The sequence below is a fragment of the Topomyia yanbarensis genome, chromosome 3 (genome assembly GCF_030247195.1).
Source record: "Topomyia yanbarensis strain Yona2022 chromosome 3, ASM3024719v1, whole genome shotgun sequence".
Classification (NCBI taxonomy): Eukaryota; Metazoa; Arthropoda; class Insecta; order Diptera; family Culicidae; genus Topomyia; species Topomyia yanbarensis.
Window position 1 is genome coordinate 132,980,453 of NC_080672.1, and position 25,357 is coordinate 133,005,809.

Here is a 25,357-nt window from a genome sequence, read left to right on the forward strand (position 1 = left end):
TTATGAGCATTATTGCCATTAAGTTTTACTTAAAACTGAAAATTCTAATAAGTTTTGGTCAATTAAATCATTGTCTAATCGCAGATCCCACCTTTATTTACGCTTTCCAAGCTAAGTCGATTGCGTTTCTTACTGTGAAGGTAAGTATTTTGAGTGAATACCTACCTAATTTCGTTAAAAATGGAACAGCCTCTCAAACGAGAAACCAGTACGAAAAAGCGGCTTGGGTACCATTATTTTAATTTTCACTAATCGGAGAAACTATGACTATTGTTTCTTATGTAAAATTTATCTATATTATATAAAACGAACTAGAATATTTCGCTACGGACTAAATGAGACACCGAAAATAAAGATCGCAACAACAGAACATGCTTCATAAAGCCCGTTTTAAATAGATTAAAATGTAAATATAGGATATAAACTTCAAGCGTAAAAATCGGACTGGAGCTCTTTGATATAAGAGTTGATTAAAAAACCTTCAGTTAATATATCCGATTCTTGAAAACGACTTTTCTTTATTCGACGTTTAATCTTGATGGTAACGTTATAGAGATTTGCCTGTGAGAGAATAATACTGGAGGTTCACCCTTGCCTACTTTTTCGGGTGAGAACCCCTGTTCGCTTGATTTTTATATTCTAAGATACTTTAAATAGGTTTTCCAAAGCATCCAAGCAATTTTTATTTCCGCTCGTTCGAATATGAATGCTAGATTTTTAAAAACGTTAAATGAATCTCATAAAATCGGTAAAACCCCAGTTTCGGTCGGGTTTGGGATTTGGGAAAAAACCGATTAAAATCCAAACACAAAAACCCGGGAAGATGGAACTTTTACCAGTGGTACATCACTGTTATCAACACATGGACCGGGACCAAGGGCTTTACTTCCCTTTCGAATGAAGACGTGAGCAATATAATGAAAATTGAACCAATGACAGAGAATCTCCGAAGGTACATCAAAAATTAATATTTTTTTGTGGATCTATTTACACTGTAATTGTCCATTGAATTCCACAGGTAGAGAGGCGATTTGGTTTTAATTCATTTTTAATGATTGCTAGGGTATTAGCATCTCGCGTTGCTACGACTTTCAACGAAATAGGAAGAAAACATAATTTGTTCCGAGGCGCCATCTGGTAGGCAAATAATCTCCAACCAATATCACACAAACTTGCTGCATAACAAATGCCTACTATGTATAAATTTTTACGGTAATCGGCCAAGCCATTTGGGAGTCCATAAGTCACATACATACAAACATTGACTTTTATATATATATATATATATATATATATATATATATATATATATATATATATATATATATATATATATATATATATATATATATATATATATATATATATATATATATATATATATATATATATATATATATATATATATATATATATATATATATATATATATATATATATATATATATATATATATATATATATATATAGATTTTTTTAACAAAATCGTGTAGAATTGGATCTTTGAGCTCAAATTGCTATGAGTAATAGTAATTTGAGGTCAAAAATCCGATTATGCACGATTTTGTTTAAAAAATTACTTGTAGTTACCTGGGAAATTATGTGAAGAAGTACTTTAGAGAATATTTAGAATATCTTGTAGTTGCTGTACACTCATTGCTGATAATGAAACTTGTAGTGCTCTGATCGACCATGGTTAGAGTAGCACACATTAACCTTCAGCATAAACGTACAGCAACTATCAATATATCCCGCCTTGTGCAGAAAAGAAAGCTTCCACAGCTTTGGTTCAAGAACCATATTTTCAAATAGGAATAGAAGTTTGTTGGAAAACTACTCAACCCCGTCTTTGTAGCTTTCAATGTCTAATCCACGTAAAATGCCTCATGCATGTGTACATGCAAATAGTACTATTGACGCATGTCTTATATCCGAATTCAGCATATAGTTATTGTTCGGTATATTTGCCGCATAATGAATCATAACCTTCTGATGATTTCAAAAGGGTCTTATCATACTGCGGCATAAATAGGGTGCCACTCATCATCGGCAGTGATGCAAATACCTACCATATATTTCGGGGCAGCTCAGATATCAAATTGAAAGGCACTAAATTGATGGAATATTTAAGCAGTACAAATCTGCATATACTCGATAGAGGAAATCGTTTCAATATTCGCATGGTCTGGCAGGGAAGATGTGTTAGACGTAACACTCTGCTCTGATTGTATTACACATGAGTTGGCAAACTGGTTCGTCCGAACGAGTTCGATCCGCCGTTATGTAATCACAAATACTTCATTTTTGATCATTGAACCGTCTCTAGATAGATATGGTTACATATCTTAATTGAAAATTTACGAACTGGGACGTCTTCGACGAGGGCTTCGAAACTGGGTCTTACGGGTATTTTCAACCATTGAAACTCTAAGGGACTTGGATGCGGTCGTGGATATAACAAACTCCCTTATAGTAGTTATAGTAGCAGCATACGAGAGGCTTGGTGGAAATCCGAAATTGTTTGACTCAAAGTCATGTGAATTTTCGTTTGACGAAGATGAAGTACTAAGTTGTCTTTTATGACACACACTTTCCAGACATCACCGACGACTGCCCCTGAGTTCTTTTCAAGTAGTCGCAATTCTTGGATATTCACTCGTACAGTTACGACAATCGAATCGATCAAATGGACACTTCAAAGTTTAGCTGGGTATAAGTCAAAACACGATATTTGCTCTCGGGCGGCATTTGAACATGCGAATCTGTGTAACTTGCAAACTTGCGTTAAAACAAAAACTTTTCTGCCGGATGTAAGTCTGAAAATGTCAAAGAATTTCCATTTTCCAAGCACAATGCAATTTATCACATGTCAACTGTTTAACGTGTTAAGTATTATTCGTGCGATCATTGTTTATTTATTTCTAATCTTGGGTATACATACACTGTACAGACACATTTCAAAGCTATATATTTCTTATTAAAAACTTATATCTATACTTGGAAATGTTAAAATCAAACAGTGAAGAGGTTTCGTTAAATCAGCGGCAACATCTTTCCAGTAGATTATTTTGTCCGTATACAGTACGGAGTTTAGAGATCTACAACAAAGTGGGGTTAAAAAGAATATGGGGAGTCATATACAAATTGACGAATCCGATTACGGGACACTAGCTTTATCAAAAAAGCCTACATCAAAACTTATTACAGATTCGAAAAGTAGATAAAATTTCACGAAAGATTCAATCAACATAAACGGAATATACTAGAATTTGATGATATGACTTTTATTGTTTTATTGAAATGCGTTGAAAGTTCTAATTTGTGACACGTTGTAACGTCACGTTACATTATCGGTCATAAAACAATCCTTTTCCAGTATATTCAGTTAATGTTGATTGAATCTTTCGTGAAATTTTGTCTACTATCTGAATCTGTAATAAGTTTTGATGTAGGCGTTCATTTGATAAGGTTATAACATATTTGTTGAATGGAGATTCGTCAAATCGTTGTAACGTCACGAAAGAATGTGTCTATTGTATATGGAACGTTCGGCGCTTTGGATCGATGAAACTGGAGAAATTTCGAAATCGACAATTGAAATTTTATGTGTACTTAATCGTTACCATTTTTTTTGTAGGATAATAGCTAGTCTCGAACAAAAATCATGACTTACTGATAAAAGTAAACTTATGGGTACACAAAGAGTTTAAACACATAGTTGCAAAATGTGTCGGAGAATGGTAGGGCACAACAAAACTTAAAAACCGCATGTGTTTAGGTACATTAAAAAAACCATATAAAAACCTCAGTCAAAGTCAAAATTACTCGTTCTTTCCGACCCACCGTGCTACTATGTCCATGAGTCGATATATTAGCAGGCATAATTACCTGCCAGCGCTGATTGCGGAACACGAAGAAAGTGAAAGATAGCCCGATCACCTGTTAGGACGCACATTTTTCATTGCCACCATCACTACGCGTCGTCAGCATTTAGGTGTGTGTTATTACACAATGTGGTTTTCAAGTTTCAATCAGCCTTATTGGCAGTTATCTTCTCTACGGTATCCATAACATTTTATGACCATGTGTGATAGAAAAAAAGGACGCGAATGTGTAGTTTGGATTAACCGATAGTCATCAAGGTATCTGTTGCATCTTGTAAATGGTTACTAATTGCGCTGCTCGTTTGCTGAAATACTGGCGCAGTGATTAAGAAGCCAGCTCTGTTTTACGCGGTGGAACATAAAATGAACATACGCGTTAATGATTACTTAAAGCTGCCACGTTATATGCAATCAGCGTGTGTTTTAAACTAATCGAAAATAGATAACTTATATATTTAATTGCAACGCCCATTTGTTGTAACTTTTTAGTCTCATGAACGACCCAGCAGTGTTTACCAGAAGAGGTCGTAGGCGTTGCATATTCATTAGAGAAAATAGGAAATTGTCGGGAAATGAAGCGAACGTCTCGGCAAAAGGCAATCACTGATGATAGCGGCGTCAACAAGCGGAAAAGACGCGCGATCGATGGCTTCTTCCTGTGTGTGGCGCAGTGTGGAACTGAGCCGAACCACGCAATGGACAGCAGTGCACGCAATCGATGTTACGGATGCGCATATGCTGCCAGCGCATAAATTTTGCGATAATGGAAATCAATCCGCCCATCGGCCGTATAAGTATGTCCGGTGCGTGACAGCGTTCAAGATAATTACTTTTAAAATGTATTACTAAAAAGGGGTTTGTTGAACATGGCACAGCATTGATGTTTGATTTTCGCACCTTTAACGAACATTCAAACGTGTTCAATTAGGGCCCATACACTGAAGCTGGATTAATATCTGATATTACATTCACTGTAGAACCGAAACTAAGCATGTACTAACCTCTCTCAGCTGTTCTTCCAGCATGTGATAGCGGGCCTGCAGTACGGCATACTCCGCCTTCGTCCGGCTGGTGCGATCTTCAACATTGTTCTGAGTGTCCGCCAGGTTCGTCACTTGTCGTTGTAGTATCTCTAGCTGCAATTGAAACAAAAACAAACAAATGATGGGGAATTAGTTGAATCATACCACCTCACTGTGATGAAGTGTGAGCAGTGCCCACGAACCACGCATACCAAAGTCAATCCCAATTAAGCGAAACGCGGTCAAATGGAGCAAATGAATCACATTGAAGAAATAACAGCCCATCCAGACTGCTGATTTGCCAAAGTGGCGAAGCTTCCCGTTTTCGACAGAACATTTGAATGTCTTGTGTGACTAAGCAGAACAGCCATCAATTTCAATCGGTTCATGTCCGTTTTTTGTTACCGAGCTACATATTGTGTAATTTAAGTCACTCTTGCGATTGTCACATTTGAAACACAAGTCAGATAATTTCGGTCATGCTTTTTGGTTGAGCAGACCGCTCATAAAGGATGGATTACTGCGTGGGAGCGAGAGTGAGATTAACCGAAACGACTCGATCGATTTTACTTGCGTAACGCGGTTTCGGTATTGTAATGCGTAGAGATCACCGAACTGCTAAACCGTGTCGCGGAGTTTGTTTTTGTGTAAATCATTGTCACCTTTTTTGACGCTGCTTAAATTGTCGTGAGCTCATCAAATACAACACGAATGTATCACTATTTTTTGCAAACACCACGAAATTAGATTGGTAAACAACTCAAGGAAAAACCAAAACAAAAGCAAGCTTCAACTCTCAACCAGAATAGTACTTACTTGTTCATTCAAATTATCACATAGGTCAGTTTTGATAAGGCCATTGATTTTGCTGTTACCGTTGCTCGACTTCAGAATGTACTTATTGCCGAGCTCCGGATTGTCATTGATTAGCTTCAGGTTGTTATTGATGAGATTATTTTTGGCGTTCTTCTCATCCATGATGACCGAGCTGATCAGATTGTTCGTCTTGGCGTTCAGCAGTTTATTGTTGAGTATGTTATTGTTCGTGATTAGGTTGCTGCTATTGTTGTTCAATTGCTGCGTTTCAAGGCCTCCGTGACTGTACTCGTCCAGAAAGAACTCGGAGTGTGGTCCGGACGAAGGAAAATCGTTCGGATGAAGACTGAGGAAGGTTTCTTCGTCAATCAGCACGGGCTGATCGGGAGGTATGTACCCATTTAAGCGTAAATCTTCCAGACTAGATGAAGCGGTGCGCGATAGGTGATCAAGCCCATCGCTGTTCAGGGTGGTACAACTTCCATTGATAGCACCGGCATCCAGCGTAGGTCCGACAAACTCGAACTGACCCTGCCACATGTCGTAGTCTAGATCGAGGCTATCCGGTTGGCTGGTGGAGGATGGGGTGGCCGTTGACGTAGGGGTCGACGATAGATAGTCGACCTTTTTCGACGAGGCCATCATCTTGAGAGGCGAAAGTTTGTCACTAAGTCGGTGCCAATTCATTGGGCCGGCTGACGGCGTGCATCATTTGTAGGGTATGTTGCTTTGGGCGTTGTTTCCTTAGGCACTTTATTGTACTGTTAAATATTTACGTTTGCATGTACATGATCTGTAAACTGATAGACGATTTTTTTTTCACTGCACGCACTTTATACGGTAGAATGAGTACTCAATCTGTTAACACTATTTAAAGTAGATATTGTTTCCGATTGTCCGAAGGTCTTTTTGAGAATGCGGAGAACGATTCTTTTCTATTTATTGAATAACCATCGAAATCCATTCCCAGTATCCCAGCCTAATACAATAACGAATTATCCATAATTTTGACATTTGCAATGATAATGAAATAATCAGCTTTCCAAATTATCGCCATCTTGCTTCCGATTTTTCTTAAAGGTTACACGTTTCGATGTAAGCTCAACTATACTCGTCTCTTCTATCTTCATAACGAAGCTGTTATCTATCTGTCTAATTTCTATACAAATCATCCCCACGTTAAGAGCAGTAGAGTACAAGTTAATATACAATCAGCTTAATTTTAGTGTTGCTGAATACTACGTAATTCAGTCATCAAGGATTTCTATTCAAAATATACATTCAGGCAATTTCCAACCACAGGAGAGAACAGACACGATAATCTCAATCCACTATCTGCCCGAGTCAGCACGAAGCTAACAACAAAAAATAGTTACTTTAATCTTGTGTGTAATTTCTAGTGCCAAATGACCCCTACGGTAGCAAACAGGGGTTAAGTCGCCGGTAAACTCTAAGCTTGCTCAAATGACCCTTCCACGTTTTTTTAAACATTCTCCCTTTAACTCGTTGCTCTCCCTTGAGTATTATGGCTCTTATATTGAAAAAAGATATACTTCACCTTCCAGTCCCTTGCTAATTAAATGCCGTAACAACAGTCAATCATGTAAACCACACAGTACTAATAACTGAGTTATATTATTGACGACACTCACAAAAACGCGAAAAGAGACAGGACTTCACACATATTGTTCTTACTGAGGATAGGGTTAGAAAAATTTCCGAAATTGATGTTACCCTCCTACAGGAAGACTGATTACGTAAGTGACGCACATATTCATATTGCGTATGTACTTGTCGAAACGATTAAAAGATTCTTCGAATTTTCAGTTTGTTCAAGTTGAAATCGCCCTCATTCATTAGCGTTTGCTCAACATTTGCTATGTACATAATACGTGCCAGTTCTGTGACCAAACGGCACATTACGGACAACCCTGCCCAGAAACCGCTGAGGCAAGCTCCACTACAAAAATAAAGGCCTAGGCTTCAATACCATTACCAGCACTACAATCAATTGCCAAATTTGTAGTTGCTGTTCAACTACAAATTTGGCAACAGCTGACAACTGCAAAACCAGAGTCAGGTACCACAAACTCAACAGCTTATACCACCAATGAGGAACCTACTACCAATGAGAACGGGGTTCACGTTCATGACCCCAAAGAGAAAGAAGTTAGGAAGAACACCTGATCGAGAACATTAAGGCAGTAACAACGATGAGGAAACGGACGTATGCGACGACGGGAGAAAAATGAATTACCCCCGAGATACAGCTGGCGTGGATGAAAATATTTCTCCGATGCGAGAAAAGATCGTTTTTATTATTAAACATTAGGTTAAAAAAAATTGTTAAACATTAGGTCCTTTTTGCCACAATTATTTAAGAAGAACCCCTTAAAAGACTGAGGCAGACATTTTCAAATAATGCAGTACTGATAACGTTAAACAAGTTAGCCCAGGCAAAAAGATTCGTTTTGCACAATAACCTAAAACACGTAACTGAATGTGACAGTGTTAGACTCAAAATCCCCGTGTTTATGGACGATTGCAAAATCGAGGTAAGACTACACGACGTGGAACTATGTACTTGTTGTAAGCAAATTAAACTGATAATTGCACAATACGAAGATACCAGATCCGTTCTATAAGACACACGGAGGAACAACTTCACAGATATGTTGAGAGAAAGAGGTTAGAACCTATTTCTTCCTACCTGGCCCTACAAAATAAATCACAAGGCAAATTACAAAAACACATACAACATTTTGCACATATCGAGAACAAATTTCTACGTGTGATCAGAAGGCACTTTAAATAGTTGAGCTGAATACAGGGGCGTAATTTTGCTGAAGAAACTGTATAGCTACGGCTAATGGAGTATGAGTTATTTAAGATTTTGTTAGAAAACCTTTGACATTTTTGGCAATTCATCAAAAATAATGCTGTTCCAAAAAGTTCAAATGTGCTTTGACTGTATATTGTTTTTCGGAAAATAGAATGAAAATTATGGAAAATGGCGTTTTCTGTATGTCTTTAGTATGTCAGGACGGGGTTTAATGAACATTTGATGATCTGAAATCTGAAAAAATCTAAGGCAGTTCAGGAGCTCTTCAACAGGCATGAATTTGAAATTTTACCCAAAATCGGCCCATTTTTCTAAAAATCAATATTCGCCACCAGTAGGGAGCATTTTAGCAAATGCACTCCGAAGAAGAAAGTGGTCCTAATACCCTAACATTTCATTTAAGAAGTGAGCCCGATGACTTTTTAACATGATGTCATTTTGGGACACCCTACTATTGAAGGATGCATTACAAATGCATTTCGACTGATGCAAGAATACAACACTACAAGCTATGGTGCCATATATTAAAGTAAAGTAATTTTCGAATTCATTTACTTAGTCTTATTTTTTATTTGGAAGCTGAATCAAACTCTTAAAATCGGGTTATTAAACATACGTAAAAAAAAAATCCGTCCTAAGATTGATGCATTTAAATTCGCCAATATTTCTTTTTAAATCATACTCATATACAACTTCGTGGTTCGTAAAAAACAGAATCAATACTAAAAGCAAACAAGTTGGAAAATTGACATCATTCAATTATTAAAACAAGTTCATGCCACTATTACTGAAACTGTGCGAATATTTTCCACAAATTTTCCTTAAAGTACTATTATTTTAAGAACATTGTTTTAACAAGAAATATGAAAGGTAGAATCATAATTCTCAACTAAGAGCTAAATTTCGAAAGAACAGAAGAGCTAAATTTCGAAATAACAGAAAGCTGAACTGTGGAATAAGTAATACAAACCTCTCGAAGCTCGCAGTATGCCTATAATAGTACAAGTACCTATTACTGCCGCTATATACATAACAGCCCCATGTAACGGGTGTTAAATAAAAACGCTTTTAATCCACCTAACAGTGTGATGAGACATTTCTTATAACTCTTATCACTCTCTTCGGATATTATATCGTTTGAGAACATTTAGAACTTGATGCTTCGCGATGTTTTTGATAACACATACTACATGGGATAGTGGCAGGACTCAGAGAATCGCTCAAATCAGCATAGGACAACATCAGTGCTAGAAATCTCAAACCAAATCAATGGGAAAGCGAAAAAATGGCCCATAAAATAGACATACCATCGAATTATTGTTAATGCTCTGTTAATAAAATATCTAAATTGTGGTGGGAAAACTGAATTTTCCTAAAGGGGTTATATATTGTACTGAGCCAAAAAAATCGAAATTTTTTTTGAATCGATTTGAAGTTTATACTTTACTCAAATTTCCAACGCGACTGAGAACTAAGAAATCAACGCTTTTTCTTGAAAAGGGCGATACTAGCAGTGATACCATTCAAAGAAAATCAACAGTGAATATTTCCAGATTTGGTTTTATTTCCTATTTAAGAACTATTGTGTTTTTTACATCCTAGATTGCACGATTCAGTGATCGAAACCCAAAACTTCAAAATTTCAAGTATTTGAAATTATTAAATTAAATGTTTTTGCTATTGAAATTGACAAAATGATAGTATCGCCCGTTTGGCGATTGTTTACCTTTTCAGTCCCACCTATCAGCATTGAAGTATCGCCCTTACGTTTTTTACAATAACTACCGTTTTACACCACCGATTTCGTCCGGGTTTTTTCAGTAGCCATCATTGTTACTATTTACAGCTGGTATCAGCTTGATAATCCTAAAAAATACGAAAATAACAGTTTCGCCTCTAAACTGCTAGCAAAAAAAGTATCGCCCTGTTTGTTTACATGGAGCGTGGAGGGCGAAACTTTAAATAATCAAACAAAAATACAGTTTCGCCCGTTGTATTTTTTGCTGTAGTTTAAGAAATCAATATCGTAGAATCCAAATTTTTAGGTTAATTTGTTGCGTTTCAAAGCCCTCAATCACATGTATGAAAAAAGCCTTATGTTTATATTTGTAAGTATCACCCTTTTCACAAAAAAAGCGTTGAAATGAAATCGCAGCTCCTGATATCACGCTATCTCTGAAGTGCATGCGTGCATAGTTCCAAATTTTACTTCGACATCGACTTTTTCTAAAGGTAACTTCCCAGTAGTATCCTTGATTTGAATTATTATCGCTAATCCTAATGCCAAAGAACAAATAAAAACCTCTCGAAAACGAACCGTTTGGAAAAATCATCATCATTACTGGAATTTTCATTTTCACGAATCTTTTCGATAACCTTCCGTCACTTGCGTTAATGCACTGGGTGGACAGTGCTCTGAAAATCTAGCGAAATCGTCTTAGGGCACCAGCGGGTCTAATTCAGAGCTATCTGCGCGGCGAGTTAAATCTGTAAAGAATACTAAAAATTAATTTCTATTCCATAATTTTCAGTTCAGCAATTGCTCACCGCAAGCCATGAAAAATAGACTACGTTGTGAAGCGATGGTCACTATTTATTAAAAAATCACGGTTAAATAAAAAATAAACTATTAAAAAAATTTCAAATAGTTTATAATTTTCACAAACTTATTAGGAAAAATTGTTTAATAAGCTTTCGTAATATTGTGTAGGAAAAAAGCTGAAAATTTCAGTATTTTCTCTATCTGCAACATATAAACCCTTAAGTATACCAATTAATTGGTATACGAATTGGAATAGGTTCGCCAAATTTTGGAAGAAATCTATAAAATAACCCCTTGAAAGCTACCTAAACATTGTTGTAGTTCGATGCAATAAAAGAAATCCCCAAAAATGAAATGTACCTATTAATGTGACACAGTGAATAATACATGCAGTAAAGACCCATTTTTATCAATCTCATGGTGTATTTTAGGCTGACAAAATGGGGACATTGACTAAATCGGGCAATTTTTTTTCTTTATAATAAACTGAAGCTGTTAAAATATTCTTCCCGTCCCTTGATGTAGTCTGATAACTATTTCTGATTATGATGAACTTTTTATTTTTGCATATTTCCATCTTCATGATACGGAAAACATGCTCAAGAAAGGATTTACTCGAATTCAGTCTTGTTCGTCTGCTAGAGCCCATCAAACCTATGTTCATATTTGGCTCATAAAATTGGGGTGTCAATGTATTATAATAGATATTCAGCATTCGAAGAAGTTTCTTGTGAACGACTGTAGAACGACTTTGTTTCTACTTACTTGAAGTCAGCGGCGTAGCCAGAAATTCGGAGGGGGGGGGGGGGGGTTGGTGAAAATCGATCTTACTGTCCAAAAGGCATAATTCCGAAACCATAATTTTTGAAGTTTTAAAATTATGCAGAATTATTTTCCAGAAAATAGTAACAAGGTTCGTGTCTTTAGCGAATTTGTTGAGACTTTATTGTAGTCATGAATATTAGTCTGAGAAAATTCACCACAAATACTGGACGATATACCGTCAAAATAATTTTATCAAATGATGCGCTGTTTAACGTTTGTAAAACTCATCGAAGATACTAAACCTCCGAAATCGGCGGTTTCAAAATGATGCTATCTTGACTGTTTTACTGTTTTTGAACATTTGACCTATACATATAATTGGTCATACAACAAAAATCAAATGCTCATCAAAATCGATCAGGACCTGCTAGAGTCGAATGGAAATCGTCATTTTTCATAAATTTCTCTCTACATTCGGAAAGTGTTATACTCGTTATTAATCATATTACGTTTTCGTCTCAACTCGACGCATTCCCAAAATATAAACCTGTTTTAATCCACCTAGTGGTGCAATTGTGCTTTTCTCATTTGTCCATAACACGATTCCAAGGCTGGTTATGTTCAATACAATGGTGGAAATGAATATTACATGTTCAGTACGATTTGCACATACATACAATGGATCGACAGCCACGATCTTGAGATACTATGTGTTGATACTGAAACATCCTTGAAACCAGCTGTGGATCACGGAGAAAGATCCGGGAGGTCCGGGTCTTGCCGAATTTCCAACTTGTTAAGAAATTTTAAACTAGTTTTAATTTTAAAGTAGCAACCCCTCACTGCATACTCCCTCCGGGTCGGTATGATTGACGATTTTTAGAGTTTAACTTCGCTTCCCATTAAATAAAGACCCTTATTACAGTACATCTATACAAAAGCGAGCTCAATTTGAAAAGAAATCTGAGGATTATGATTGATAACAGAACTCTGGAATTTTCTATTGGGATGTTTTCAGGCAGGAATTTGATATTGATGCAATTAGACAACTGTGAAATCAAGTCCAATAGATCAGTTACATATCAGGACCCCATTCCGACAATTTATCAAAAGTCCTCATGATGTTTACAACAACAGGTTATCAATTTACGGATCAGATAATTGTTATTGTAATATTGAATTAAATCAGTCTGGATCCATAAATTTTCAACTTCAATCCAATATTTTTTTTGGGTGCGGTGGGGGGGGGGGGGGTTGTATGGTGTTAAACCCCAAAACCTTCTCTTTTCTACGCCGTTGCTTGGAGTTATTTATTTCGCTTTTCATTTTCCGATATGTTTCAGATCGATCCGATGGTCATAAGTTAGAAAAATTGCAGTCAGAAGGTTCGCACAAATGAACATTTTTGCACTGATAAGTTATCAAGTTCCTTCCAAACAACATGGAAGTGTTCGGTGATTATTTCTAGCGGTTGTAGATAGAAAAATGAAATACAAAATTACAATCGATTTATCGAAATAATGTTTGGCTTATTTCAATGGATTATTACTATATTGAACAATAAATAGGCGACAAAGAGTAAACCACAAACAACAAGCCCTAACTTTTAAAGTATTCAAAATAGATATTTGAAGTCTTCAGTAAAGTTATTCGCAAAAGTAAGAGCTACAAAATTGCTGAAGGCATCATTTCGATATAATCACTTCCAAGGAAATTTGTGAAAATATCTCACTCATAGGGTGATTAATCAGCAAAATCCCAATACCAAAAGAAAGAGCGTATTGCCTCCATTATATTGTCCGAAGATACTATTGGCCTAAAATAAGCCGTTTTGGCGTTAATAATAGATTACATGTTTTTGGTCATATTTCTGACAATGGAAAATGATAAAAATCTTTCGTCCGAATTTAATGTTAAATATCTCTTTTGATAATAGTCCGATTTCAACAATCTATAGCTTGTTCGAAAGGTATTTGTTAAAGCTGTCTAAAAACATATAAATTGTTAACCTATATTGTCAATTTCGGCAGATAATTCAAAAAAACTGCAAAAAACGACATTTTTACGCATTCAAACATTTATATCTTGGAAACTAAACATCAGAATCAAAAACAAATTAATAGCGTTCATACTGTTTTTTAGTTCTTTCATTTAAAATTGGTTTGGATTACATCGGTTCAGCCATTGCTGAGAAACACGAATGAGAATTTGTCCGTTACATACACACACACACAGACACACACACACACACACACACACACACACACACAGACATTGTCCCAAATCGTCGAGCTGAGTCGATTGGTATATAAGACTCGGCCCTCCGGGCCTCGGAAAAAATCTTGAAAGTTTGAGCGAAATCCATACATTTCTTTTATAAGAAATGTAAAAATGAGACTTTTTTCAGTCATGTCGTTAAAAAATATTTTTTTTCAACGAATTCAGTATTTTTTATTAAAACATAATGTTTATTCTTCAAAAAAACGTCAATTAATATTGGCGAAGGGGCCCTGTTCAACCGTACGACGCAACTTAGTCGCGATGCTCTCACAAGAGCGCTGGATGGCACTGACGTCCATCTTCTGGATACAGTTCCGATGGTCAACTGCGTCGTATCCTTAGCCTCCCAATTATTTTTGTATAATAGGGCACTGAGGGAACCGAATGAAACCTCAAAGGGACGGTACTGGGGTAAGATGGTCGGGTTCCTTTCTTTCGGCACGTACGGTATCTTTTTCTGCTGAAGATACTCCAGCGTCTCCTGGTTCCCTTTGCCCGATATGGCGCTGTACAGCAAAACTTTTTTTTTCAAATTTATGCTTAAACTTATATTTTACTTCGGGGGGTGTTGCCGACTAGTCGCTGGAATAGTAGCTGTCATTTCCTGTAATGTGGGTTCTCGAGAGCGGAAAGTAACTTTCATCGTCCAGCACGAACGACGTCCCACGGTAGTTCTTTGCCACGGCACTGCGATTTCACGATCGCTAGCTGTTCGTCGGTAGACCGAGTTTTCATCCGACAGATGATGTCCTCCATCTTGAGGGTTCGGTGAATCAGGCTATGAGAGTAGTGATATTTTCGGCTGGCGTCACGCAAACTCGTTCCGTCCTTGTTGTCGAACAGTTGTTTCAATGCTTCCTTATTTTTCTTCGTCAGTATCTTCGCTGGACGGCCACTACCGGCCTTCCGCTCCACGCTCAGGGATCCCAGGATCCAGTAAACTGTATTAACGTCTCGAAAGTGGTCTACCGTAAACTTTTATCCACAATGACCATGCGTTTCGTAAAACCGCACAACGCGCTCGCGGTGTGCTTGCTGTTTTGCCGCCATCTTCGATTGAACTGACAGCACCCGAGCGAAATGAAACCTGTCACCCATTTCTAGGGAGTCCAGAGAACTTGGAGAGAAAAAAAAATAATTACAGAAAGGTATTGAAATCATTCTCATTTTTTATTGAACACCCGTTATTATGAGATTTCCATGGAAAATTATGCGTAGACGAGAGTATAGTAGTAAGTCGTAAAAATTGAGGAATTGCCGATGATAAATATAGCGAAATCGAAATCAGTCTCCGGTTAACAAGCCAATGCAATATTTCTCCCCAAGGAGAAAAATGGATTATGCGTATGAAAAGAAAATTAGATTAAACATTGAACATAAACTTTAATAAGTCAAGAAATATACGTTTCGAATTCCTCTCATCAGTATTGCGGTAGATCGGCTTGTTCACCAAATGGACGCTGGTTCCAAAAAAGTGTTTTTAATTTGTGAAATTAAGCGCCTATCTAGCAGCCAAGTCGGTCTACTAAGATACTGATCAGACGAATTCGAAACGTAACCCTGTATACACAACATGGTTTGATCCAATTCCTCCTCAGAAGGAAGTACAGCATACTATAAGAATATTTATGCATAACGAATATCGATTCGCTTATCTTATCCCTCAAACTTATTGGTCTTTCATAAGATGACATATTGTGACCTGACATTAGATCTAATAATAGACAAATGAAGTTTTTTTTACAATTGATTTTCCCCCATATTTAAATACAACCTAAAAAGCACTTCTTCTATCATTTCCCACACTGTTTATTCGCTAAATAGGATACCACTCTACCCTTCTCGAATACCGTTCAAATACCCACTTAGTGATCAACATGAATAGTTCGATCTTTTCTCGCGATAGCAACATAAAAACGATAGCATTCACAGATCAGTTACCCAGTACGGAAGCGGCCATTCCGTTTGATGTTGCAGTATTTCGCCAATTCCAGTAAGGGTCTCGGAAGTGCATCAACTTTCCTTCTATGGTCCCATCAGGGAGAGTTTTACTACCTAGCTGTGCGATTGGTGTAGCACCAATTTAGGCTGCGTGGTAGTAGCAGCAATCGTGGGAACAGCTGAGGTAGTGGGTTTGCTTCTGAACGTAATTATTTAAAGCTTCGTGTATTTATTGTATTTATGATTTCTTGGATTTATGGGAAGATGATGGGTTTTTAGACCAGGAAATTTTTCCTTTTGATATACCGTGCTATTGGGTATCCTGATAACAATCGACAGTACATTTTCTCGAAGGAGGAAGCAAATTTGAAATCCACTATAGAGCATGGACGTTTTTGTGGAATTGATTCTTAGCAAAACTTTTTTTTTCGAAGCTATTTTAAAATTCATATCGGACATCTCAACCATGGAACGCCAATGGTTCTTAGAGTGCTTGATCACGAACCGTGTGCAAAATTGATATCGACCTTCATTTTTATGCGAAAAACAAACCATGCAGATCGTTAATCTTCTACTGTGGCTTTTTCGTCGTTCACTTTATTTCATAGAGTACGAATTGAAAATATTATGATGCCTTGAGCGACGATTAATTTTTTTCTGGATACCCATCCGTAGCGACCTCTAACTCTTAGTAAAACAATTAAGTTTTTCATTCCACAGACCAATTCGGAGTTTTGCAGAGAAATGTTCGTTCCACACGAAACCTTCGTTTGTGAAGTGGTTTAAAATTAATTCTCTGCTAATACATAGCTAGAGGCAACTAAGGGTGGTTGGAGAAACAAATTTGTTAAGCGAAATCTGCTGCACAAAATCTGTCAGTAGCGGAGCAATATATTTGGGTTGTTACGAGATAAAACATTCAATTACGTTTCATAGTGAAAGAAATACCTCCCCTTTAACGTGTCTTGAAACCCTCCACGCGAGAAGTGCTTTCTGCTGCCTGCGCAATGAGATTGAAAGTGCTTTTCGAAGGTAGCCCCGTTGAAAGTGAGTTATTTTTCGTGAGATACAGGTCCATCATATAACCGGTGCACGAATCGTAGTGGAGCAGAATCCAAGAGGCGTTGAGGAGTGAAGTTGCAAGAAAGTAGCTAGATTTATTTTTTCACTACTTTTCGATGCAAACGATCTTGGTCTTTCAGCCAATTTATCAATCATGTACCGGCACGTTGAATTTCGATGAGTAACTATCGGTCAGGTGTAGTGAAAACACAGAACTAACATTGCTCACATCTAATTATTTTTCATCTGCACTGGAGCTGATGGCCATTAACCTTAATTTGCTGCTTCTTTTATATTACAGCTCTTCAACCGGCATACCGTCCTCGTAAAGCTGTCTATCTTCAAACCTAGTCGATGGATCAGGTGTTTATTCAACTCGGTTTCGGAAGACTACTGGAAAACATGGTCATTAAGGTTACCGATTCCGCTGTTATTTTTAACAGCGCTAGACTATTGCAGTAGGAAACAAAAGTAACAATGTCACTATCTAGCGAGAGAGAAAAGTCATAAAATAGATAATATCTTCTAAGTTGTTCGGTGGATTGAGTTGTTGTGTGAAATTTACAGAAACATTGTTTTAGATCACTGGGCCAAGTACCGCACGTTCGTAGTGTCGTTTCTTGAAGGTGATGGAAATAAAATGAATCTTATCAACTTCAAAGCCATTCACGACATCATTAGTGTTGTGTCAAAATTTTGAACTGAATTGAATTTCAGTTTAAATATCTCGTATAGCTTCCAATATACTCAGTATATAATTCGAATGAACTCAACAGAATATTAAGTTTGTTTCAGCAAGTGGTTGTGGTCTACACTAAAATGGAAAAACTATTTCTAGGGAAATAGCAGACAAAATCAGTTTTGCCTTCCTAAACCTACCAATTACATCGCAAACGTCAAATTAGTTTGGACATTGACAAATATTTCAAATCAGATCTTCTGGCACCCCTTGGAAATTGATAGAGAAATAGCAGGATAGATGTGAGTCATGATAGTTGCCACGAACACGAAAGGAAGAGAGAGAGAGAGAGAGAGAGAGAGAGAGAGAGAGAGAGAGAGAGAGAGAGGGTGGACGTTAGAGTGGCTCGAAAATGACATTTTTCAGCACAGCACTTTTTGAGTTCCTTTTATGGTCCTAAATGCCTGTGCAAAGTTTGGGAGCGGTCGTTTAAAATTTGTATGGGACTTTATATGGGAAATAAATTATTTTGCATTTACGTTAATAAACGTCGCTATGGCACTCAATATGAAAAACCAGCTTTATTAAACGAACAACTTGTTAACAACTTTGTCGAAGATGGTAACTAGCTACGAGTTTTCAATAACAACAATTTAAAAACTTATGTTTCAATCCAAATGCAGAAATTAATTATTTCTTCCAACACTGTCAGTACACCACGACACTGATACTTTAAACATGAATAAATGAGAATATATTCATCGCAGAGACTTTGTACCTTTGAATGAAATTATTATTAAAATTAAAAATTAATCTTATGTGTTTGAGTGCTACTATTTAAAGGCTCTACTGTTATCTCATTTAAAATGGTACAGCGGTTTATAAGTTTTACATATTTTAAAACCCTATTTCTTAGCCGTTCAGAGTCAGAATTTTAAAAAATGCATATCCTTAGATTCATTGAAGTTTCGGAATTGTTTTTATTGACGTTTTCGTTTGAGAATCTAGGAACGAAACCAGGCTAGTTATTTTAAACAAGCGTTTTTTGATGAAATTGAGTTAGTCTTATACAAAACAATCTAAACAGGGACTGGGGAGTACACATGCCCCCCCCCTTCTTCTTTTCATTTTCTGACTACGTCTATGATATTCAGCAATTCATTCTGAACATTTCATTTAAAGGTACCAAGTCTCTGCGATGAATATATTCTCATTTATTTAAGTTGTTAATGTCGATGTCGGTGGTGCACCGGCAGTGTTGGAAAAAGTAATCAATTTCTGCATTTGTATTTTACCATAAGTTTTAAAATCGTTATAACTATTTTTTGAAAACTCGTAGCTAGTTACGGTCTTCGAGAAATTTGTTACCCATGGTTTGAACTATAGTTTTGTAAAGCTGGTTTTTCATATTGAGTGAAATAGCTGTCTTAAATAACGTAAATGCAAAATAATTAATTTTCTCATATAAAATCCCATACAAACTTTGAACGCAATGCGCAAACCCGGGAGGCAACCAATCGCTTCCAAATTTTGCACAGGCATTTGGGACCACAAAAGGAACTCAAAAAGTGCTGTGCCCTCTAGTCTAAATCATTTTGAAGTTTTCCCATACAACCGCGAGCCACTCTAGTGGACGTGTGAGGAAAGGCAAATGGTGGTCAGTGCTGTGACAGTATTTTTGTAAATTGGGAAATATTTTGATTCCTTACATTCTTATTATAAATAATGCAACTAGTAATTTTTGCGCCATAACCAGTACAACACAATTCTTGCAACAGTCATATTTTCGCTAGAATTTTGGGACTCAAAAGTATAGATGCACTCGCTGATGCTACGAGTATAATATGAATATGAATTATATTGGAAATCTATTTTATTACTACTAGGTTGATTACTTGATGATCTGTGTATTAATATACAACCTATTGCGTAGATTTCACGATTGAACGCAATGCCTCATCCAACGGGTAAATACAGGGTCCGACACTCGAAGTGTAATCATCTCCAGCTTGTACGCACAGCTGTTGCACTAGCATCAGCGTTTACAAGCGTACAAAAGCATTTTGCCAAAAGTGGACGCAAAAAAGTGATCTGTTATGGAATTCGAAAGGAGTTGCTTCGCTTGGCCGAAATCGGTAAAATTCCGAACATCGTATTTTGCGATAAAATTGTTTTTCAAATTGAGCAATTAGTAAACTCTCAAAGAGATAGAGTTTGACCATAGTAACAATACAGGTTTTATGGCACTCTTCAAAACGCTCTTAAAACTTAGATTGCACTTGTAGTATGCTCTAAAACCACAAATGTTACTTGGGGATTCATCGGTTGGCCATCAGGAGGCAGCACCCGCCACAAATAATGGTTCAGACCGCTGTAACCGCAGATGGGCGCTCGCTAATCGTTTTCATCAAGCCTGGTGTCAAAGTAACTGCGACATATTAACGCGTAAAGTTCCGATTTCATTAGTTCTCATCGACTTAACCCTTTCATGCCCAACTTTTTTCTAGTGCATATAGGATTTCAAAACTATTTTTCCTTGAAAACAGTGGAGTCAAGACAAAAAAGCCATTTTCCATAAAGATAGGTGCTTCCCTCGCAGTGTTGGCAGCTGCTCAATTTTTATCTTCCGATGCTCAATACAATTCACCTAAAATATTAACAATTGTCCAATTGCGTGGAAAACGTAGCCAAAGGCAGTATAAATTGAAAAGTTTTATCAGTTTTCAATAATATTCAACAATTCATTTTCCGTCGTCAATGTAAACTGTCACTGGCAGCACTGCTCCATCGGAATCCAATCAGACTAATTGCAAAAACTTCAGTTCTAGAGCTGATCCTTGTAACTGACAATACACAAATGAAAGGCAATAGTCACATTTATCAGACTTACTTATTTTTGTGAGTAAATCTTGCCTCAATCAAAAGTTATAGCTGTTCAAAAACGTTGTTGTCCACAAAAAACATGGGCATGTGTTGGTTAAAATGAACTTTTTTTGCGGGACATCACACTTGTGTTTCCGTTTTTTGAAACTAGCGTCAATTCGGCGCTAGCTTAGTCCTGTCACTAAGTTAGTGTCGAATTCTGATGAGACGAAGTTGAAACGCAAATTCCATAAGTAATTTAGTGTTCTGGAGGCTGCTTTGGGCAGACAAACATGTCGGTCACAAACCATGGACGCTACAGCAAAACTCGGCACCGTCTGACAAAGCACGAGTGAACCAGTAATGGCTGAAAACCAACGTTCCGAACTTCATTTCACATTCGGACAGCTTGCGATTCGTTTTTGACAATATCAATCCAGATAAAAAGCGGTCATATCGAGCTAAAGTAAATTATTTCTGATTTTTTTATTATTTTCACGCATTCTGCACTTCAAAGAAAGCAAAAGTAATTTTTCAAATCGAACTATTCAATTGGTTAAACTTCGAGTGCTGGCCCTGTGCATCAGCTCTGAACAAATTTACACTTTGAAGTGAACTTACATATTGTTTTGTCTTTGAAATGAACTTACATATTAATTTTTGAGAAATAGTTAGTTTATTATTAAGTTAATTTACAAAATGTTTTTGAAATTGAATTCCTTCAATCACGTAGATGTGTTTTCATTTTGTAAATTATTAAAAAACGACTTTTGTTTGTGGTTGGGTGTAATATTTATATGGACACAGAAAGCATTTTTCAGGCACTATCGAAAAATGTTAACATTCGTGGAATAGATTAAAAGTCACCATGAATAACACAAAATGTTTAAAATTAAGAAAGTTTATTTATAACGCTCTATAGTATAATATTGCCCACAACTTCTGCAAATCAAAATGTATAGAAAGATAAACACATTGGAACAAGCATTTTAAAATGAGATGCAACGCCATACGTCTAATAGAAATGGAGTAAATGGGACTCCGAAACTTACCCCCCCCCCCCTTCACTAGCACCGAGCTCCCCGTCTTCGTGACAATTTTGGATAATGTAGAATCAACTTAGCTAAAATTTCTACCAGACTTTCCTAATTAGCCAAGGAGCCTACTCAGGAGTATATTCATCATCTTAAACCTCCTGTTATGATATAATAAATCAAGCCCCCATAAAGGGTGCTACGAACAAAAAAAAATTTCACCGTGCATTAAAAACACCACACTATTTGTTTTAAACATGTATGTTTGTAGCATCATGTCTACTGTTTGAGTTTGACATTTACTCTTCAATTGCAAAAAAGACATCGAAGCAAGAGGAGTCACGGAGCATCATTTTGCTCGAACATCGCTAAGAACCGAACGCCATGTAGAATGTAACCCAATCAACTGTCTCCAACGTAAAGTGTTCGGAAAACGCTTGTCGACAGCCAGGAGAACTGGATCGGGGGAAATCGAAAGCCGGAGGCCGCAAATACCACGAAAAAAGTGGTCATCTATTTCAAGCGGAACCACCATATTTTCAGGCAAAAAACGAACTGTAGGGGAATAGGGCATTGCAAAAAAAAACTTTTTTTTTAATTCTCAAAGGCCCCTCCTCCCATATTGTGACAAATGTCAAAGTAAGCTTAGATGCCAAATTTCAGATCATTTGGACAATTTTAGACCCCCGCCCACTTCGCTTGAAATTTTTGAAATTGGTACTATGGGAAAATATAGAGGAAAAATATACTAAATGCTATAATTTTTGAAGTAGCTATCAGAAAATTACAATTTATACCTTTTTTTAAGGAATAGACCTAAGTCTTTGAAGGGAGATATTCCTCTTTCTAGAAAAATAGGGGAAAATGGGGTACTGGGCCATTTTGACCCCAAAATTCCCTATTTTTCGTAATTTTTCTGCTTTGTGATGCAAATCATACATATTTTGGAGTTTCTCTAATATGAACAAATCTCAGAAATCGAACGGAACCTTTTTGACCCTTGTCCGAATACGGGAAGTTGGGATTATAGGACCTTTTGTCATTAATATTAAATTTTATAATTTTCTCGTGCATATATCTTTATTATTCTTCAATCGATTTTCATGGAATGTAGCTGGTTGAACGCAGAAAATTCTTATGAATACAACAAAAATGAATTCGTTAGCGGTAAAATTCAGAAACATCAAATTTTTGGACATTAACTCTACAAATCACATTTTTTTCGTTAAATGTCCTAATACCTCAACTTACCCTATTTTTCCAGGATGGAAACTTTTCTCATGCGATTCTCAAGCGTATTTTACACTAAAAGTAGTAAATTTAATAAGAATTTTGTTGTTAAATCGAGTTAATATGTGCAATTTTATGATAAAAATGTGAAATCGAGACAATATATAAGATAATTTGATGCTTCTTAATTTTACCGATAACCAATCTATTTTTATTGTGTTCCTAAGGATTTTTCACGTTTAACAAGGTAAATTTTATGAGAATTGATTGAAGAATAATAGATATATGCACGAAAAAATGATAAAATTTAATATTAATGACAAAAGGCCCTGTAATCCCAACTTCCCGTATTCGGACAAAGGTCAAAAAGGTTCCGTTCGATTTCTGATATTTTTTACATTAGAAAAACTCCAAAATATGTATGATTTGCATCACGGAGCAGAAAAATTATTAAAAATAGGGAATTTTGAGGCCAAAATGACCCAGTACCCCACTTTCCCCTATTTGTCTAGAAACAGGAATGCCTTCCTTCAAAGACTAAGGTTATTTACTTTAAAAAGAAGCATAAATTTTAATTTTCTGATTGCTACTTCACAAATTATAGCATTTAATATATTTTTCCTCCATATTTTCCCATATTACCAATTTCAAAAATTTCAAGCGAAGTGGGCGGGGATCTAAAATTGTCCAAATGATGTGAAATTTGGCATCTGAACTTACTTTGACATTTGTCACAATATGAGAGGGGGGCCTTTGAGAATTCAAAAAAAAAAATTTCTTTGCAATGCCCTATAGGGGAGCCCGCGGCTGGTTGGCCGAGTTTCTTTTATGAAAAGGCTATTACACGCAGTAACGACATCTATAGTGATTTTGGTAGGGTGTTAGGTCGCCCTTGTACCGACGTAATTTCATGTGTTTTGTGTTGTTGTTTGTACAGGAGTACGTATGTTCTTTTTGCGGAGCTGGTGAGTAAATTTCTGTTTTTGTAAAGTAATCTGTGTAACCCGAATCAATTTTCATCCGATTTCCAAAAATATGGTACCGCTGGAAAGGGTATTCAAAATTCATCAAAATAATATAAAACAAAAGTAAGGTTTCCAGTGTAACCTTACTTTTGTTTTCGTAAGTTGTGATTTTGCTCTAAAATGTGTATTGGGGTAGGTTGGCCGAATTTTGTGCGGGGCTGGTTGACCGAGTTGAAATTTAGCATAGTGACCATTCATAACTTACGTAACACTTTTAGGGGGGTGGACGGGGTACGACAAATTGTGACATAGGGGAGGGGAGTAAGGTAGAACGTTACATAACATGGTTTTGCCGAAGAAAAAATCTTCAAAGAATTTGTTACGTAATAGGGGAAGGAGGATAGAGAAATTTGTGACAATTTGTTACATGGGGGGAGGGGGTAGTCAAATTTGGGCAATTTGTGCGTTTCATAATTTATGAATGGTCCCATAGAGCGATGTGCTCTTCGTGATATACTAACCTTTTTCTGAGCGAAATTGGATATTATGCTAATATTGATTATTATAAGGAAAAATATGCATGAGAAAAAAGTAATAAAAAAATTAAAGTAAAAGTTCGCTAAAGCTGCCGAAAATAAGTGATGCATTTAATGTATTTCACTTATTTTACCAAACTCGGCCTACCTACCCCAGCCATGGGGTTGGTTGGCCTATTTTCACTTTCAATTTTCCTGATTTTTTCTTATTAATGAAAAAATCCACATATTTGCTTAAGGGTTGTATCCTCACGATAGCTCAAAATGTTTATCAAAAAGACCAACCAGGATGAGTACAGAAAATCCGCAAGCAAAGCTCGGTCAACCAGCTCCGGTCTCTCCTACTGTCGATATACAAGAAGATGGAAGCTGTACATTAAGATACCAACAAACAACTTCCTGGACAGGAATACTATATGGTGACTGAAAGAGGAAAGGTGGCGGAGGTTTTCAAGCATATTAAGCTGTCAAAGTTCGCAAAGAATTATCCCATGTGGCAGGCCATCTGTTCCTGTGGCTTGAAAGTCCGGAATTATCAACTAGGAAATTTATGTACACGAGTTCCTGGAAAACGTTGGCTTACCTGAAACGACACAATCGTTCCGTTCTGTTTGGTCGAATTTGGCATCCTGCCATTACGGAAATAGGCCATGGAATGGTATGCCGCGAAAAACGTCTAGGTGGTACCAAAAGAAAAGAATTATAATCGTCAACGAAACCTCACGAAGACGCGAAAGACTGTTGTCAGCGAGATGCAATTCAAGACAAACTGGTGTTCTGTTGAGAGAAAAGTAACCTAGGAGGCTGATGGATGGAGTTTGACCGATTTCCACACATTGTTTGACCAGTTTTTGATCGTAACATCCTTTACCTTCCAACACTAAACTTGAATGGTAA

General features: G+C 36.7%; 1 protein-coding gene across 16 annotated transcripts in view; it reads right to left on the reverse strand.

Annotated features, from left to right (window-relative positions):
• LOC131692579 (rab11 family-interacting protein 4B) overlaps nucleotides 1–25,357 on the reverse strand; it is a 270,722-nt gene that overhangs the window by 15,514 nt on the left and 229,851 nt on the right. For 10 of the 16 annotated variants that reach the window (XM_058979710.1, XM_058979709.1, XM_058979708.1 and 7 more), the window contains one exon: nucleotides 4,886–5,020. In XM_058979710.1, the coding sequence (XP_058835693.1) occupies nucleotides 4,886–5,020 (135 nt within the window). Of the gene's footprint in view, nucleotides 1–4,885; nucleotides 5,021–5,722; nucleotides 6,590–25,357 lie in introns of all 16 variants that reach the window. The other 6 variants (XM_058979700.1, XM_058979706.1, XM_058979703.1 and 3 more) reach the window with 3 other exon arrangements.